The sequence below is a fragment of the Nuphar pumila genome, chromosome 12 (assembly GCF_984573655.1).
Source record: "Nuphar pumila chromosome 12, dmNupPumi1.hap1.1, whole genome shotgun sequence".
Classification (NCBI taxonomy): Eukaryota; Viridiplantae; Streptophyta; class Magnoliopsida; order Nymphaeales; family Nymphaeaceae; genus Nuphar; species Nuphar pumila.
This window is the reverse complement of record NC_143260.1, coordinates 19,074,800-19,094,953: the sequence shown is the minus strand read 5'-3', so window position 1 is coordinate 19,094,953 and position 20,154 is coordinate 19,074,800. Positions and strand designations below refer to the sequence as shown.

The window sequence follows — 20,154 nt, the reverse complement described above, 5'->3', positions numbered from 1 at the left end:
TCCTTCCCTCCTTTCTCAGCTTGTTGCAGGAAAAACTTACCTCTTCCAACTACCTAATATGGAAACGTCAAATTACTCCCTTCATAGAGAGCCTGGATTTGATGGGACACCTGAATGACTCTGATCCCAAACGCTCGGAATTCCTAACTGAGAAAAAGGGTGGAGTAGGTATCATTGGCAGCAGTCTCACACGAAACCCCTCATATCATCAGTGGATTCGGCAGGATAAAATATGCGTGGCATATCTCTTCTCTACTCTCTCGCAGGATGTTCTTATCAGCATAGATGATGGGATGAGTGCAAAGGAACTCTGGGGTAAAGTTCTTGAGGTTTATTCTCAGGTTTCTGAATCTAGAGCAACGCAGCTGAAATCTCAGTTTATTAATTTAGAGCAGAATTCGTGATCTATTATGGAATACATGAACAAGGTAAAGACCGTTATTGATAAGTTGGCCTTGATTGGGCAGCCCGTTTTCGACAAGGATAAGGTGCAACAAATACTTGCTGGACTTGGACGGGAGTATTCCATGCTTGTCATATCTCTGGCGTGCCAGGAGCATCTTCCTCATGAGAAATTGTGACTCGTGCAACATGAGGCTTTGCATGTTAGAAAGGGAGATGATGATCAACAAAACAAACATGTTGAAGTTTTCACTATTAAGTGGGGTCGAATAGAAGTCGATGGCGACAAAATAATTTTAGATCATGGGGACGTGACAGGAACTATGGACTAGGAGGAAGAGGATTATTTCCCTTACCGCAACAACAACAACAAAATTTTCCGCAGCATTCAAATCAGAATCGTGGAAGGCTTACTTGTCAGCTATGGAAGAAAAGAGGGCACAATGAAGCTGACTGCTCGGATTTGCCTAGTTATGGAGTGACAGCTAGAGCGAAAAAGGTCGAATATAACAATAATTATGCTCAAATTCAGCAAGGCAATGAACAACAACAAAGTCATGAAGCCTTAGCTACAACATTTCAAGGAATACAGGTGGACCAAACGGAAAAAGGATCTTGGGATAAAGCATAGATCTTGGATTCAGGAGCTAGCAATCATGTTACAGGTGATGAGGGTAAGATATCTGAACCCAAGGTATATACTGGCCATGGTAAAATTATTACAGGTGACATTACTATTCATCCCAGCACTCATGTTGGAAAAGCCTCTCTCTCTTGCAACCTAAAACCTCTAGTCTTATCTAACACATTTCTTGTCTCGAGCCTCAAACATAATCTTGTGTTAGTTTCTCAACTTTGTCAACAAAATAATTCTTCTATTATTTTTACCCCCTCTTCTATTTATGTGAAGGGAATGGATTCAAAGGAAACGTACGCTGAAGGGGAAAGAGAGGGGAACCTATATGTGATAAAAGAAGCCCGAAAGTTTTCATTGCTCCTTTCTAAGTCTTGGTCTGCTTCGACACCACCGGTTGATCTTTGGCATTGTCGAGCCCATTGTGGGCAACCTTTTTTGCAATCTTTAGTTAGTGTTGGTCTAGTGTTCGGTTCTTTTGTAATAAAGAGTTGGTGACAAAGAAACTTTATCCTAGTTGTCAAGTGTATAAAAGTCATCAACTTCCTTTTCAAGTTATCAATAAAAGGGCTTCTTTTCTTTTTGAAATCGTTTACTCTGATGTTTGGGGTCTGGCTCCCGTTTCCTCTTATTCATCAACTAAGTATTATGTGATATTTATAGATGGTTATAATCGATATACGTGGATTTTTTTTATGAAACAAAAATATGAAGTGTTTGGCTTGTTTTGTCATTTGTATGCCTTTGTGAAAAACCAATTTAAGCAAAATATCATCCGTCTTCACTGTGATGGTGGTGATGAATATAGTTTCAATGCCTTTAAAAAATATTTACAAAGTCATGGCATAATACACCAAAAATCGTGCTCTGCATTAACATATAGTTGAGAGTGCTATGATCATGATTCACGCGAACCATGCTTGTTTGGGGTTATGGACTGAAGCTTTTCATACAGCTGTCAATATCATAAATAGGCTGCCAATGAAAATTTTGAATAACATGACACCATATTCAGTTCTTTTTCAGTGAGATCCTTGTTTCCAAGATTTGAAAGTATGGGGTTGTGTTTTCTATGTTCATGTAGATGATTCTCAGCGTAATAAATTTCTCCCAAAGCCATCGATATGCAGGTTTGTCGGGTATGATGATGAATACAGGGGGTACCGCTATTAGAACCCTGCAAAACGATGCATAACTATATCCAGACATATTTTTCGTGAAAACAATTTTGTTTTTACAAAAAAAGGCTCCAATTCAGATAAACCTACTCTATCTTCCATATATATGATCTTCAAGATTGGTTGAATTTTTCTATATAGTAGGATACTTCATGTGCAAATCTGCCAAAAGACGGTTCTGCATCCCAGTATGCTCCCTCCAATGATGAACATAATATTGCAACAGCAGACTCTCTTTCAGCAGCTCCATCTGATCTCAATGCTAAATGGTATGGACAAGTTTATGATAAAAGGGCACAACAAATGACCAACACTTTAAGTCAATCAGAAACCATACAACATGCCTCTGTTGACGTTCAATTAAATGTAGACACGGGTCAACTGAATCCATAGGCTGAAATGTGCAGATTTGCACGAGAGCGTCATCCCATTGACAGGTGAGTGAGTTATGATGCTTTTAATACTGATTATCAGGTATATTTTCATAAAATGGAGATCCAAGAACGTAAACACTACTCAGAGACAACGAAAGGTTATCGTTGGATGGAGACAATGAATGAAGAAATGTGTGCACTTCATGCATGTCGAACATGAAAGATAGTTGATAGACCCATTGGCAAGAACGTGGTTGACAACAAATGGGTGCATAAGGTGAAGCAGAAAGCCGATGGAAGTATAGAAAGGTACAAAGCTCGCCTTGTGGCAAAAGGATACACATAGGAACACAGTCTGGACTATGATGAAACATTTAGCCCCGTGATCAAAATGGGAACCATATGATTGGTGTTTTGCCTTGCAGTGATGTATAACTAGAGAATGCATTAAATGGATGTAAGGAACGCTTTCCTTCATGGTGAACTTAAAAAAGAGTTTATATGGAGCAACCTCCAGGATTTGCAGAAGGTGATCCAACGAGAAAAGTATGCCTCCTACAGTGATCACTTTATGGACTAAAACAAGCCTCAAGAGCTTGGTTCCAAAGGTTTTCAGATGAAATTCGGATTCCAAAGAAGCCGAGTAGACTATTCTCTCTTGCATTAGAAAGCATGAAATTACTATACTGCTGATATATGTGGATGATATTAGGTTCACTGAAAGTTTTGATCAACATGTGGTTGAGTTAATGGAATACTTACAAAGAAGCTTTCAAATGAAGGATTTGGGGGCACCTGAAGTACTTTCTAGGAGTAGAGATTGATCAGACTACAAACCGGATGTTCCTATCATAGCAAAAATATGCCATAGATTTGCTTAACAAGACTGAAATGAAGGATTATAAACCAATCTCCACGCCCGTACCTGTTTATGAAAAGTTGAAAATTGATGAGGGGCAGCTTATTCAAGATGTGATGCCCTATAGAAGCATAGTGGGAGCGCTATAATATCTGAGTTTCACTCGTCCAGATATAGCCTATGCAGTCAGCCAAGTTTATACATGATCCAAGAGGACATATAAAGGCTCTGAAGCGTATTTTGAGATATATTAAAGGCACACTCAGTGATGGTTTGCGATATCACCCAGGCAAGTGTGATCTTCTAATTGTTTTTGGCTTCACAAATGTTGATTTGGCAGGAGATCCAGAAATGAGGAGGTATGTGTTTGGATATTGCGTCTTCTTTGGAAGTAATCTTATGTCTTGGAGTAGCAAGAAGCAACACACTATAGCCAGACAGAGGCAAAATATTATTCTATGGCATCTCTAGCTACAAAAAATTAATATACCAGGGTTACCGGAAGCGCCTAGCTAAAAGGGGAAGCGCGCTTCCCTTTAATGGGGGACGCGTTTCCCTTTAATGGGGGACGCGCTTCCCTTTAATGGGAAGCGCGCTTCCCATCACGCTTCCCCCACGCTTCCCCCTCGCTTCCCCTGTTTTTTTCAATTTTTTGTATCTTTTATTTTTTATTTTTATTTTTTTCGCTTCCCCGTCGCTTCCGAGACGCTTCCTTCGCTTCTGAGACGCTTCCGAGACACTTTCCGAATCGCTCCTAAGTGGTCCCACGCTTCCCCGCTTCCTAAAATTTTGAAAGTGCCTCGCTTCCCGCTCCCGCTTCCCGTATCGCTTCTCGCTCCCGCTTCCTCAACTGGCAACTGTAACGCCCCGAAATTTTAACCCAAATTTTAGAGGATTTTTTTTTTTATATATATATATATATAACAGCAGAAACAAGAAATAAAATAAGGTTAAACATTTCGAGACATTACGGTGGAGAGAAACCCAAAACATTTATTTCATTTCAATATTAATGAAGATCATCAGAGTTTTACATGATATAAACAGTTAAAATTTACAATAAACTCAAGCGATCCCTGGAACAATAAATCCAAAAATCTCGATCCGATGCCTCATCCCGCAGCCGCTCATAAACTCTATTCTTTACCTGAAAATTAGTAGATTGATTGGAATTAGACTACCACGTCTAAGTAGGAATTACTGTAAATTTGGCAAATATACTAAGTGACAAGTATGCAAGGGATTTGTTTAATTATGGACAATAAAACATAGCATGAGAATATAAACATTACTAAACTACTGCACATTGTTAATTTAAGTTCCTAGCTAGAATATATAAACACTACCAAGACCAAATCAACCATTGCAGGAGTACAGAATTCATCTCATGATAAGGTAATATCATTTGCAGCATTTAAATATATCATGGCCACCGATTCCATTGAATGCTTAAAAGTAAGTGAAACAGACTATGCAACAACTATAACAGACATATACATAAGCAAGTAAAGCGGATTATGCAACAACAGCAACATGCATAACAGTTATGTAACAACCACAATATGAATTCAATTATCTCATATCTACACCTTTCAGTATTTCATTTCATCACAAGCTCAGAACATGCTGGAAGAATATAAACATGTCTCCCTAAAACTCCACTCACTGTGATACCTAGAATGTTCTAATTGATGTTTATCTTTTCTTATCTTATCTTATCCCGCGGGTACACACGGGCCGAGGCAACCATCACAGAAGAGAACGTTCAGGGGTATATTATTCAAAGTTGTTTTATTAACCCGAACATTCTAACTGTGACTGAAATCCCAAGGGAGCGGCCAGTGACCGAGAGAAACTCCCAAAGGCCAAAACCAAAACAGGATGCATCCCTAACTTCTGCAGAAGAACATGGAACTACCACCTAGGACACATTTGGTAGTTCGGGTCCCCCAACTCTGAGGACTGGGACCAACGAGTCGCTTTACGCTCGAAGCTAAACACATGTCCCCAGAGTTTTGTACCACCTACCCTCTCCAAGGTAAGCCCGAACCATGTTATATACTATGACAATTAGAGTGCTATCAAAATCTCGTTGAATCCCATTCATCATGGCAGAACTAATCCCATTCAATTAGATCAACATTTTATTTGGGAGAAAATTGAGGACAAAGAGATTGAGGCAAAGTATGTTGATTCTAATAATCAAGTGACGAACATTCTCACAAAGGGACTTACAAGTGCAAGGTTCTGGTTTTTAAAGAGCATGATGTCCATGATCCAAACTACATCTACAGCTTGAGGGAGACTGTAAGAAAGTTAGTGTATACAGATTTTGGATCGGGTTTGGGCAAACCCGATCCATTCTATAAAACATGTCATGTAAGCTTTAATATTATTAAGGGTATTTTGGTAAAATACCAAACCCTAACCTGTAACATAAAATCAAGTGAATAGACAACAACAAAACACAAAAAATTAATGTGTTGTTCCTTGTTTCAACTTATGTTTCCTTTCTCCTCTTCTCACGTTTTCTTCAGGTATTCAATAGGGATCAAAATCTAACCAGAGCCTCCACAAATCGAAAATGGTAGAGCCTCCTTCAAAACTTGAATATGGAACACTCTTGGGAGTGTGAACACTTGGAGAGTGAGAGGAAAAACTTCTCCAAAATCATGAATGAGAGGAAGCCTTGAGAGAGAGATCAATGGTGATGAGATGAGGGATGAGATGTGGGGCTAGAATTAAATCGGATTTGGGTTAGGGTCTCACATGAGAGAGCAGGGAAGAGGAGGTGTCAACCTTTTGGAAGAGAGAGAGGAGATTAGGGTTAGGGTCTCACATGCATGTGTGTGTGTATATATATATATATATATATATATATTGATTTATTTATTTATTCTGTTTTATCCAAAATACTTGATAGGGGTATTTTGGTTTTTTCATGATGTAATTTTATTTTAGGATTTTCTTCTTTTTTTTTATTTCTTTTTTATTTCTTTTTTGTATTTTTTATAAGAACCACAAATTTTACACTAAAACTTAAGAATTATGTGGATTTGGGCCTAGGATCCGTTATTGGACCCAAAAGAAAATTTCGGATATTAGAATATTTTAGTAATATTATATAAATAAATATTTAAGAAATTAGATATCTCAAATCCTCGGTTCGGACCCAAGTGGATCCAACCCTTGGGTCCACTGCTGTTTAAGCGACCCGGACCCAAATCAAATTTGGGTCCAGCATTTCGGGTCGTGGTTCGGACCCGGACCCGATCCACCCCCCTGTTAAAATTAAAGAGGGGTTAATAAGGGGGGGCAACCCGATATGGGTTGCCTGATAAATTTTTTTGAGGGGAAACCCTCTCCCCTGCGATAACGAGTGTTAGGGTTCAGCCGAACCCTAACACCTAAGGTGATAGGAGGTGGGGGAGCACCCCGCAGCCGCCGGGAGGGTGTGCTTCCCTTCCTTTTCGGGGGGGGGCACCCACCTACAAAGGGGGACCCCGACCCCTTCCTTCTCCCTCTCTCGCTGTCCCATTCTCTCTCTCACCCTTTTCTACCTTTCTAAACCTCGAAGCTCCCTCCAATCCCAAGCCGCAGCTCGAGGCCTTGCAGTGAGGAGCCAACTTCGCCGGTGGTGGTGCTGTCCAGGCCGACCGACCCCTCTCGCAGCTGCCGCAACAACCTCACCGGGAAAATGGTAGGGTTTCTCTAATGTTTCTTCATGTCGATCATGGATTGGGTGGGGTGTGGGTTGTCAAAAAAAAAAAACCAAACGACTGATTTAAGGGGGGGGGTTGGTTGCCGGACAGTCAATAAGATCGGAGATTGGGGAAAACTGTGTTTTTCTTACCGATTGGGTGTTTTGCTTCATTCTAGGATTAGATACTTTGACCGAAAGTTAGATGGAAAACTCTATCTTTTTTTTTATCAAAAACCCTAGTTGAACTAGGTTTTTCTTGACCTTGGTCTGTGGGTTTTTATGCAATCCTTCCAAGTCTGAAAATGTGCATGACTGTGTCAAATTAGGATCTGATATTATGTTGAATCATTGCTGCAATCATTTTGTATACTGTAATACATTTTATGAGTTTTAGTTATATGAGTTGCCATTATGATGCACAAGTTGTTAAAATGTGAAATGGTTCCTAAATAATAGAAATTCGGTTATAGTAGAAATTTACTTATAACAGGTTAGCTGATTCCTTGAGTCTGGTTCATTTAAGATTTCATAACAATGGTTATCAGATTTTCCTTCCGGTCATTTTCTCGATTAATATGTTGTTAAGACTGAATACCTATGTTTTAACTACCGGTAACCATACTTTATTCATTTTTATCAAAATTGAATTCCTCTGATTTCATGTGTACAGTGATGACGTTTGTGTATCATTAAAGTAGGTATACTTCAGAAATTTCTGGGAATCATACATATAGTCAGGGTTTGAACTCTTAGGGTGTTCGATAGAAAATAGATTTGGGTCTTTCCTGAATAAATCGTATTAGGAACTGTGATAAATCACTGTGGGATGATTCATGTTTCCATCTTGTATATGCATGATTCATGATTTATTGATCGGAATTGGGGACATGTTTTAAACAGTAAATGGTGAGTTTGCATGATTGACATATTAAAATAGTAAATTAGGAATGTGTGTTTTGTTGAAATAACAAATCTCTAAGTGTATGACAGTATAGAGATGTTATGCTATTCTGATGGTTATAATACTAGAGCAATACGTAAATTTGGGGTTTTCTATTAAGTCCGTAGTTTTCTATTAGTTGTTAGATGTGATCAGATCTGAGTACTTGAAACCATGTATAAGAGTGTATAATTGTATGCATGATGTTGGGTGAAATTCTATATGGCACAGTCCCATAAGTTTCTTTCTCATAGTTAAAGTATTCTGGAAAATGATGTTGAACTTAGCATAGTTTATAATCAGCCTATGTTGATTAAATTATTATGTAAACCTATGTTAAACATCACATAATTTATGTTGACTGATGCTAATGGTTTCATTCTGTAAAATATAGCATGTTGATGCTGGCCGATTGGTACAGCTGTTGCTTTGTGATTATAAGTCTTCCATGCTAATTCTGATCACCCACTTGATATTCTTGTTATTGCTCAATGTTGATGGTTTAGTCTGTGAAGTTATGCTGAACTTAGCATAGTTATAATTAGCCTATGTTGATTTAATTATTATGTAAACCTATGTTAAACATAACATAATTTATGTTGACTGATGCTAATGGTTTCATCCTGTAAAATATAGCATGTTTATGATGGCCGATTGACACTATTCCATTATGTAAACCCTAACTTGTTTAGGTAAATTCCTGTTAGCTTATTTTGTCTATGTATTATGTTGGGAGATGTGGCATGCTTATGATAACTCATGTCAACTATTGAAGATACTGGTAGTTACCAGGTTTGTTGGAAATTGTCATAATGAGACCCTACATGATAATAAATTATGTTGAGCATACATAGAAGTGGTTACATATTAGATGTTGATTCAACACATAACTTGGTGTACACTGAAATCTTTAGACATGTGCCTTGCCTAATGGGCAAGACAGATTGGACTACCCGATCCGGGTTAAGTACCTAATGAAGGTGTGTGGTCTGGTTCAAGTATGTTGGTAAGGAAATTAAATAATAACTTGTGTGCTTGACTGGTTTAAAGGCACCGGAGCACTGTGGGTGGGTTATGTAATTAAAATGACTGAGACTGTTATATACACCTGGGTAGAAGGACTAAGGTTGAGAATCCTACTACTATGATAATAGAAAGAAGTTGGGGAAATGCCCCATACTTCAGGAAATTAACTAAATGAAAAGATTAACCCACTCAGTTTCGGGCTTACCTTGGAGAGGGTAAGTGGTACAAAACTCTGGGGACATGTGTTTGGTTTCGAGCGTAAAGCGACTCGTTGGTCCCAGTCCTCAGAGTTGGGGGACCCGGACTACCAATTGTGTCCTAGGCGGTAGATCCATGTTCTTCTGCAGAAGTTAGGGATGCATCCTGTTTTGGTTTTTGGCCTTTGGGAGTTTCTCTCGGTCACTGGCCGCTCCCTTGGGATTTCAGTCACAGTTAGAATGTTCGGGTTAATACACAACCCTGAATAATATACCCCCGAACATTCTCTTCTGTGATGGTTGCCTTGGCCCGTGTGTACCCGCGGGATAAGAAAAGATAAACATTAACTAGAACAGTTAGGTATCACTGTGTTGGAGTCATTAAAGAGACAATTGCTTACTCTTTTATCATGCTTTATATTCGGTGCTTATGATGAAACGACATCCTAAATTGTGTAGGTATTAGTTAGTTGAATTAATATTATGGATGTTATTCATGTTAGTGTAAGTTCTGCTTTAATTGCTTAATACCTTGCTTAATTGTTGTAGTCGCATAAAATGCTTTTTGTGCTTAAGTATAACTGTTACATAATCTACCTTTCTATTCAGATATATGTCTATGATTGCTATTGCATCGCATTCCTTATGTGTTTATGTTTAGAATAAAATTCAAACACGACACCCACATCACACTTGACACATGATCTACTTGCAAGAATAATTACAGTTTTCCTACTTAGACGTGGTAGTCTAATTCCTATAACTTTTATCATTTTCAGGCACAGAGTAGTCCATGAGCGGAACGGGATGAGGCGCGGACCATGACTGGATTTATTTGTTCCCTGGCGGTCCTAATTGCTTTTTGATTGAAATTTTTGTTTTAAGACTGATGATGTGATAAACTCTATTTGAATTCTATTGTTATTGAAAAAAAAAATAATAATACTAAATGGCGTGGTTTGCTTTTACCTCCCTGTATCGTTCTGAATGCTTAACCCTAGAATCATTGGTTGGTTTAAAAAAAAAAATCCTGAAAAAAAATCTGGGTTAAAATTTTGGGGCGTTACATGTGGGGCTAGAATTAAAGCGGATTTGGGTTAGGGTCTCACATGAGAGAGCAGGGAAGAGGAGGTGTCAACCTTTTGGAAGAGAGAGAGGAGATTAGGGTTAGGGTCTCACATGCATGTGTGTGTGTATATATATATATATATATATATTGATTTATTTATTTATTCTGTTTTATCCAAAATACTTGATAGGGGTATTTTGGTTTTTTCATGATGTAATTTTATTTTAGGATTTTCTTCTTTTTTTTTATTTCTTTTTTATTTCTTTTTTGTATTTTTTATAAGAACCACAAATTTTACACTAAAACTTAAGAATTATGTGGATTTGGGCCTAGGATCCGTTATTGGACCCAAAAGAAAATTTCGGATATTAGAATATTTTAGTAATATTATATAAATAAATATTTAAGAAATTAGATATCTCAAATCCTCGGTTCGGACCCAAGTGGATCCAACCCTTGGGTCCACTGCTGTTTAAGCGACCCGGACCCAAATCAAATTTGGGTCCAGCATTTCGGGTCGTGGTTCGGACCCGGACCCGATCCACCCCCCTGTTAAAATTAAAGAGGGGTTAATAAGGGGGGGCAACCCGATATGGGTTGCCTGATAAATTTTTTTGAGGGGAAACCCTCTCCCCTGCGATAACGAGTGTTAGGGTTCAGCCGAACCCTAACACCTAAGGTGATAGGAGGTGGGGGAGCACCCCGCAGCCGCCGGGAGGGTGTGCTTCCCTTCCTTTTCGGGGGGGGGCACCCACCTACAAAGGGGGACCCCGACCCCTTCCTTCTCCCTCTCTCGCTGTCCCATTCTCTCTCTCACCCTTTTCTACCTTTCTAAACCTCGAAGCTCCCTCCAATCCCAAGCCGCAGCTCGAGGCCTTGCAGTGAGGAGCCAACTTCGCCGGTGGTGGTGCTGTCCAGGCCGACCGACCCCTCTCGCAGCTGCCGCAACAACCTCACCGGGAAAATGGTAGGGTTTCTCTAATGTTTCTTCATGTCGATCATGGATTGGGTGGGGTGTGGGTTGTCAAAAAAAAAAAACCAAACGACTGATTTAAGGGGGGGGGTTGGTTGCCGGACAGTCAATAAGATCGGAGATTGGGGAAAACTGTGTTTTTCTTACCGATTGGGTGTTTTGCTTCATTCTAGGATTAGATACTTTGACCGAAAGTTAGATGGAAAACTCTATCTTTTTTTTTATCAAAAACCCTAGTTGAACTAGGTTTTTCTTGACCTTGGTCTGTGGGTTTTTATGCAATCCTTCCAAGTCTGAAAATGTGCATGACTGTGTCAAATTAGGATCTGATATTATGTTGAATCATTGCTGCAATCATTTTGTATACTGTAATACATTTTATGAGTTTTAGTTATATGAGTTGCCATTATGATGCACAAGTTGTTAAAATGTGAAATGGTTCCTAAATAATAGAAATTCGGTTATAGTAGAAATTTACTTATAACAGGTTAGCTGATTCCTTGAGTCTGGTTCATTTAAGATTTCATAACAATGGTTATCAGATTTTCCTTCCGGTCATTTTCTCGATTAATATGTTGTTAAGACTGAATACCTATGTTTTAACTACCGGTAACCATACTTTATTCATTTTTATCAAAATTGAATTCCTCTGATTTCATGTGTACAGTGATGACGTTTGTGTATCATTAAAGTAGGTATACTTCAGAAATTTCTGGGAATCATACATATAGTCAGGGTTTGAACTCTTAGGGTGTTCGATAGAAAATAGATTTGGGTCTTTCCTGAATAAATCGTATTAGGAACTGTGATAAATCACTGTGGGATGATTCATGTTTCCATCTTGTATATGCATGATTCATGATTTATTGATCGGAATTGGGGACATGTTTTAAACAGTAAATGGTGAGTTTGCATGATTGACATATTAAAATAGTAAATTAGGAATGTGTGTTTTGTTGAAATAACAAATCTCTAAGTGTATGACAGTATAGAGATGTTATGCTATTCTGATGGTTATAATACTAGAGCAATACGTAAATTTGGGGTTTTCTATTAAGTCCGTAGTTTTCTATTAGTTGTTAGATGTGATCAGATCTGAGTACTTGAAACCATGTATAAGAGTGTATAATTGTATGCATGATGTTGGGTGAAATTCTATATGGCACAGTCCCATAAGTTTCTTTCTCATAGTTAAAGTATTCTGGAAAATGATGTTGAACTTAGCATAGTTTATAATCAGCCTATGTTGATTAAATTATTATGTAAACCTATGTTAAACATCACATAATTTATGTTGACTGATGCTAATGGTTTCATTCTGTAAAATATAGCATGTTGATGCTGGCCGATTGGTACAGCTGTTGCTTTGTGATTATAAGTCTTCCATGCTAATTCTGATCACCCACTTGATATTCTTGTTATTGCTCAATGTTGATGGTTTAGTCTGTGAAGTTATGCTGAACTTAGCATAGTTATAATTAGCCTATGTTGATTTAATTATTATGTAAACCTATGTTAAACATAACATAATTTATGTTGACTGATGCTAATGGTTTCATCCTGTAAAATATAGCATGTTTATGATGGCCGATTGACACTATTCCATTATGTAAACCCTAACTTGTTTAGGTAAATTCCTGTTAGCTTATTTTGTCTATGTATTATGTTGGGAGATGTGGCATGCTTATGATAACTCATGTCAACTATTGAAGATACTGGTAGTTACCAGGTTTGTTGGAAATTGTCATAATGAGACCCTACATGATAATAAATTATGTTGAGCATACATAGAAGTGGTTACATATTAGATGTTGATTCAACACATAACTTGGTGTACACTGAAATCTTTAGACATGTGCCTTGCCTAATGGGCAAGACAGATTGGACTACCCGATCCGGGTTAAGTACCTAATGAAGGTGTGTGGTCTGGTTCAAGTATGTTGGTAAGGAAATTAAATAATAACTTGTGTGCTTGACTGGTTTAAAGGCACCGGAGCACTGTGGGTGGGTTATGTAATTAAAATGACTGAGACTGTTATATACACCTGGGTAGAAGGACTAAGGTTGAGAATCCTACTACTATGATAATAGAAAGAAGTTGGGGAAATGCCCCATACTTCAGGAAATTAACTAAATGAAAAGATTAACCCACTCAGTTTCGGGCTTACCTTGGAGAGGGTAAGTGGTACAAAACTCTGGGGACATGTGTTTGGTTTCGAGCGTAAAGCGACTCGTTGGTCCCAGTCCTCAGAGTTGGGGGACCCGGACTACCAATTGTGTCCTAGGCGGTAGATCCATGTTCTTCTGCAGAAGTTAGGGATGCATCCTGTTTTGGTTTTTGGCCTTTGGGAGTTTCTCTCGGTCACTGGCCGCTCCCTTGGGATTTCAGTCACAGTTAGAATGTTCGGGTTAATACACAACCCTGAATAATATACCCCCGAACATTCTCTTCTGTGATGGTTGCCTTGGCCCGTGTGTACCCGCGGGATAAGAAAAGATAAACATTAACTAGAACAGTTAGGTATCACTGTGTTGGAGTCATTAAAGAGACAATTGCTTACTCTTTTATCATGCTTTATATTCGGTGCTTATGATGAAACGACATCCTAAATTGTGTAGGTATTAGTTAGTTGAATTAATATTATGGATGTTATTCATGTTAGTGTAAGTTCTGCTTTAATTGCTTAATACCTTGCTTAATTGTTGTAGTCGCATAAAATGCTTTTTGTGCTTAAGTATAACTGTTACATAATCTACCTTTCTATTCAGATATATGTCTATGATTGCTATTGCATCGCATTCCTTATGTGTTTATGTTTAGAATAAAATTCAAACACGACACCCACATCACACTTGACACATGATCTACTTGCAAGAATAATTACAGTTTTCCTACTTAGACGTGGTAGTCTAATTCCTATAACTTTTATCATTTTCAGGCACAGAGTAGTCCATGAGCGGAACGGGATGAGGCGCGGACCATGACTGGATTTATTTGTTCCCTGGCGGTCCTAATTGCTTTTTGATTGAAATTTTTGTTTTAAGACTGATGATGTGATAAACTCTATTTGAATTCTATTGTTATTGAAAAAAAAAATAATAATACTAAATGGCGTGGTTTGCTTTTACCTCCCTGTATCGTTCTGAATGCTTAACCCTAGAATCATTGGTTGGTTTAAAAAAAAAATCCTGAAAAAAAATCTGGGTTAAAATTTTGGGGCGTTACATGTGGGGCTAGAATTAAAGCGGATTTGGGTTAGGGTCTCACATGAGAGAGCAGGGAAGAGGAGGTGTCAACCTTTTGGAAGAGAGAGAGGAGATTAGGGTTAGGGTCTCACATGCATGTGTGTGTGTATATATATATATATATATATATATATATATATATATATTGATTTATTTATTTATTCTGTTTTATCCAAAATACTTGATAGGGGTATTTTGGTTTTTTCATGATGTAATTTTATTTTAGGATTTTCTTCTTTTTTTTTATTTCTTTTTTATTTCTTTTTTGTATTTTTTACTTTTTACTTTTGAGACCATTGGGGGCCCCACTTTAATAGACGTTGGGGTCCCCAACGGTCACTAATATGATTGTTGGGGCTCCCCAATGTCTATGAGTGGGAGCTTCAATGGCTCCTTCTTTTTGTGCTTTTCCATCTTGTATATATAGGGGTTCTCCCTTCCTTTGTTTAGTAGGGTTTTACCCTCTCTCTTAATGAAGATTAATTATTTTTAGCCTTTTGGCTTCACCCCTTTGTGAGTTTATGAGTTTGCACTTTATGTGTATATGATTGCCCCTTATTGGGTTTGTGTATTTGCACTTTAATTGCGTGTATTTATGGGTTCATTATCGAACCTCTTGTGTTCAAGCTCATTTTCTTACATGGTATCGGAGCAAGGTTGTGATCGAGTTGTTCTTTGGTGCATCGAGAAGCATGTTATTCAAGAAATTTTAAGAAAAATAGTGTACTCATTTTTCTCTCTTTTCTTTCTTGAAGTTATTCGGTATGCATTCTTTTTCCTTAAGTATCCTGCATTATGAAGAAATATCTACTTTCTTGATCATTTATATGTATGTATTTTCGTTGTCATTATGTTTTTATTAAATCAAAGTGTATTTTGCACATTTAGTGCTTGTGTTATTCGGTTCTTCATTGAGCTTTTGCTTTTTCGCATATCACATTACTTTTGCACATTAAGTGCTTGTGTTATTCGGTTCTTTATTGAATCTTTGCTTTTTCGTATGTTTTGAAAATTTTAAATGATAATTTTTAAACCAATGAACTTGTTTTTCGAAAAACTAGATATATGATTGCTCAAAACTTGCTTTAATGGGTCGTTAATCATGTTTATCTTTCAAGCATAATTTGATGTCAATCTCACTTGAACTTGAACTTATGTGTATGGCTTTAAGAGCTTTTGTGATTATATTGTTGACCTCAAGCTTTGCATACAACTTAACCTTGTATTGATGGACATACAATTTTTTGACTCATTGTTTTTTAAAATTTATGACCGTTGGAGCTTTGAATTTATATTTTATGCTTAACTTTGTTTGTAAGCATGCCTTTCGTATGAATGGTAAGTCTTTAAAGAAAGTTATGTGGAGATTAAAATTTTTGTGATATATGTAGTGTAAAACTATTGATCACGTACTCTTCTACACTCTCATCGTATTTGTTGTTTCGTATTGAAGGTATGTGCTTATCCGCTAAAAAGTCTTATATGAGGCTTCTTATAATATTGTGTGTTTTTCGGAAAAATTCTTGACATATATCATCTATGAAAAAAACTGCTAAAAAGTTATGTTTTTATTAAATTGAACAAGTTGATAATTGACTTCAAAGCTTGTGATTGTGTTGGAACAAAACTTGGGGTAAAGAACTAGCGCATCTGTTTGTGTTCATTATTTGTGTTTGTGTTCATTATTTGTGAGAACTAAAAGTTGAAGCTGGATATTTATAAATCCTTTAAGCTCGTATTTGATATTGCACAGGTTCCCTGTTCCACTTTCTTTCGACTTGATCAAAACAAGGCTAGAAAATGGCTACTACCGCAGTATAGAGGCATTCAAGCATGATTTCACAGTAATGCTATCTAATGCTCAAGCATATTTTGGCAAGAGTGCAGAGATGTCAGGCAAAATGCGGCGGTTGTCTGAATGGACTGCACGGAATTTTTCATTATAGCATGCAGGAAAACATTTTTGTAAGAGCCAGCGCGGAGTCTGCTAATTATTGTAGATATTTTTTTAGTTTTTTATTGCAGCCTCTGCTCTAATCCAATTTTTGAAATTGGTTCGTTGGAAGATGATTGATGTAGCTGCTCGAGGGTGGGTTATTTGAAGCTGGTTGTGTAGAATCACCAACCACAATTTATTGATGTACATACAGGGTTCCTTCAATAAAATCAAGTTTTCCCCCCTCTCTCACGGGCTTGTGCACAACATAAGGATGTACCTGGTGGCTAGACTTATGAATCCAGGCTTTTTTGTCTGTTGGTTTTGAATTCGAATTTTATCTAACATGCAACGTGTTAACAGGGATGATTTAGGGGAGTATAAACGTAGCCAGTAAAGCGATCATGTTGGTTCGATATGGATGGCCGTTGTAATTGTGGTTTTTCTTGCCATTTATTTGGTGAGTTTGGTGCCATAAACAGTGGCGATTTCGGCTTCTGCACCAATGTGTCGTCCTTGCTGTGGTCGGATAAGAACATGTGAGGATTAACACGGCTGGCCTACCATGTGTCCTCTTTTTCTCTGCAGCTAGCTAATATTCTGAAGCCCGTTGTCTCAGTTGTAAATTTAATTTTAAAAATGACCATTCGCAAGAAAAAAAACTCCACGCACCTGGCAAGGTGGATCAGCTCAGGACATTTAAGCTGAAGGATGTCAAGTGTTCGATATCTAAAGTATGTGTCCCTTACCGCAAGGCTGAAGCAATGGGGAGATTTACTCTGAGCGGTATGGTATTCAGAGGTTTTACATCTAGAAAGAGCGATTGACAAACGGATGGTTGAGGATGTGAAACCCTCCTTAGTGGCCTTGCACGGTTTGGTTTCCTTCATTATCCGAAAATAAACAAAAGGAGATCAATTGCTGTGGGAACAGAGGTCGTTTGTGAGAGAGCTGCTGCATTTGATTGGTCATTGACTCATCATATGACTCTTCTTCCTTCGACCTGACAAGAGTGCTGCAATAAGTCAAACTTTATATCTGTGTGTTTCCAAGTCTGATATCCCGTACCAACGGGGGCTCTCTGGCAGGAGCAGTTAGTGCACATCACCTTGTGATGGGACGTTGCAAGTTTGAATCTCAATGATATGGTTGTATAACGGGTAAGGGTCTGCCTAATCCTAGCTTTCTTTATCGAAACAAGAAAGAAAAGAAAAAGTCTTAAATCCCGTCACTTCGACATGTACAAATCCCTCTTACCGCAAGAGCCTTTGTAGGTGATTTTTTTTTTTTGAAATATTCACACACACACACACACATATATATATATATATATATATATATATATATATATATATATATATATATATATATATATATATATATATATATATATATATATATATATATACACACACACGTGTAAACATGCTTAAATATGTATATATTTCTTTCCTTTGAAATCAACATCATAATTACATATTTCTTAAAACCGCACAAATGTGTAATATAGCATCATAGCGTTTTAAAAACATATTTTAACACTGTATGAGCTTATATTGTTCTATTAATTTTCCTTTTCTATTATGAATATGAGTCAAAACAATGTAGAATCATTATTAAAACTCAAATACAACATTTTAAATCATAGGCACATGTTACAAAATGTTGAATCACACTTAAGATTTGAAGAACAACATTTTTAACTATGACAAGAGTTAAAAATGTAGAATCTCTTATGAAAAATTCCAACACCATATTTTTAACCTTTGGCATGGGTTAGAAAATGTTAAAAACACCCTTAAGATTTGAAGAACATTTTTAACTATGGAAAGAGTTAAAAATGTCAAATCTCTATTGAAAAATCCAAACACCATGTTTTCTACCTTAAGCATAAATTAAAAATACAATGTCACCATTTAAACTTTAAGAACAACATTTTTAACCATAAGGGTTAAAAATGCAAAATTCTTCATTAAAAATTTAAGATCATTTTTGAGCCATAAGCATAAATTTAAAATGCAATGTCACCATTAAAACTCTAAGAACAATATTTTTTACCATGAGTATGGGTTAAAAATATAAATTCTTTATTATAAATCTAAGACTATCATTTTGAATCATAAGTATAAATTTAAAATGCAATGTCACCATTAAAACTCTAAGAACAACATTTTTAACCATGAGTATGGGTTAAAATGTAAATTCTTTATTAGAAGTCTAAGAATATCATTTTGAACCATAAGCATAAATTTAAAATGCAATGTCACCATTAACACTCTAAGATCAACATTTTTAACCGAGTATGGGTTAAAAATGTATTTTTTATTAGAAATCTAAGAATATCAGTTTGAATCATAAAAATAAATTTAAAATGCAATGTCATCAGTAATACTTTAAGATCAACATTTTTAACCATGTGTATGGGTTAAAAATGCAAATTCTTCATTAGAAATATAAGAATATCATTTTGAACCATAAGCATAAATTAAAATGCAATGACACCATTAATACTCTAAGAACAACGATATTAACCATAATCATAAATTAAAAAGTGAAACTACCACTAGGAGATTAAGAAGAGTATTAACAAGATTAAATGTTCATACTTATACCCACATGTATTACTTGAATACATGTGTATAATGATGAAAAGATAAATAGAACAAGCATTTGGACAACTCTAATGTGGAATTAAACTTACTCTTGATAGAAAATTTAACAAATAGAATAACTAACACCAAGAACCACAATGACATGTAGGATGAAGTCCACAATGGTACCTCACCCTACACCTATGTTGAAAATGGTGGAGAACAAATCCATATCCTCGGAAAAAATTTGGTGGAGAGAAAGAGAGAAATAAAGAAAGAAAGAGACAACAAGGATTTTCAAAAATCCAAGGACGAGCACTCTCTTTGCCTTAGGGAGGTATTTATAGTGTGAAAATGGGCTAAGATTAGATGTGTGGTGTAGCATACATGATAAAGGATGGAAGGCTAAGATTAAATCTAGCCTCCACTCCAAGAATTTGATTTTTGGGCTTGGTTTCCTTTTTCACAAAATCCAAAAAATCTTTTATAATTTCACAAAAAAGAAAATGTGCCTTTTGTCCTTTCAAAGGATCTCATCCTCTTTGAGACAAAACTTGGGATTCCCACACATGGAATCACCTTGGGGGTGGCATGAGATGAAGATCCTCTCATATGGATCCCAAGGTGTCTCTCCTCCTCTATGCCATGTGCATAAGGGGAGGGCCCCACATGGTAAACTCTCCCCCCCCCCCTTGGTTGGCTAGTTGGTTCAATCCTAACTAGTCCAACCAACTATGGTTATCTTATTATATATATATATATATATATAATTTATTTATTTATATATATTTTTATTACATATTCATGATTTTAGTAATTTGCTTGAAATTCTTAAGTTAAATTTCAAATTTTCTAATGGATCTCCAATTGGACACAAATTTAATTGGGTCCAATCCAAGCCCAATCTTAATGCATTTTTATTCATTCAGTACTTAGGGTTTATCTATCAACAACAAAAGTTTATTTATCTTACATAACTATTTATCATTAAGCTACCAATTTAATTAACAATAATTCAATAATAAT

General features: G+C 36.7%; 1 protein-coding gene across 2 annotated transcripts in view; it reads left to right on the top strand.

The window, feature by feature from the left end:
* Positions 1-17,226, top strand: part of LOC149820206 (uncharacterized) — a 172,139-nt gene extending 154,913 nt beyond the window's left edge. For both annotated transcript variants that reach the window (XM_089982397.1, XM_089982398.1), the window contains one exon: positions 16,355-17,226. In XM_089982397.1, coding sequence (XP_089838523.1) covers positions 16,355-16,547 — 193 coding nt within the window. In that variant the 3' untranslated portion in view covers positions 16,548-17,226. The remainder of the gene's footprint in view (positions 1-16,354) is intronic.
* The last annotated feature ends 2,928 nt before the right edge of the window (positions 17,227-20,154 follow it).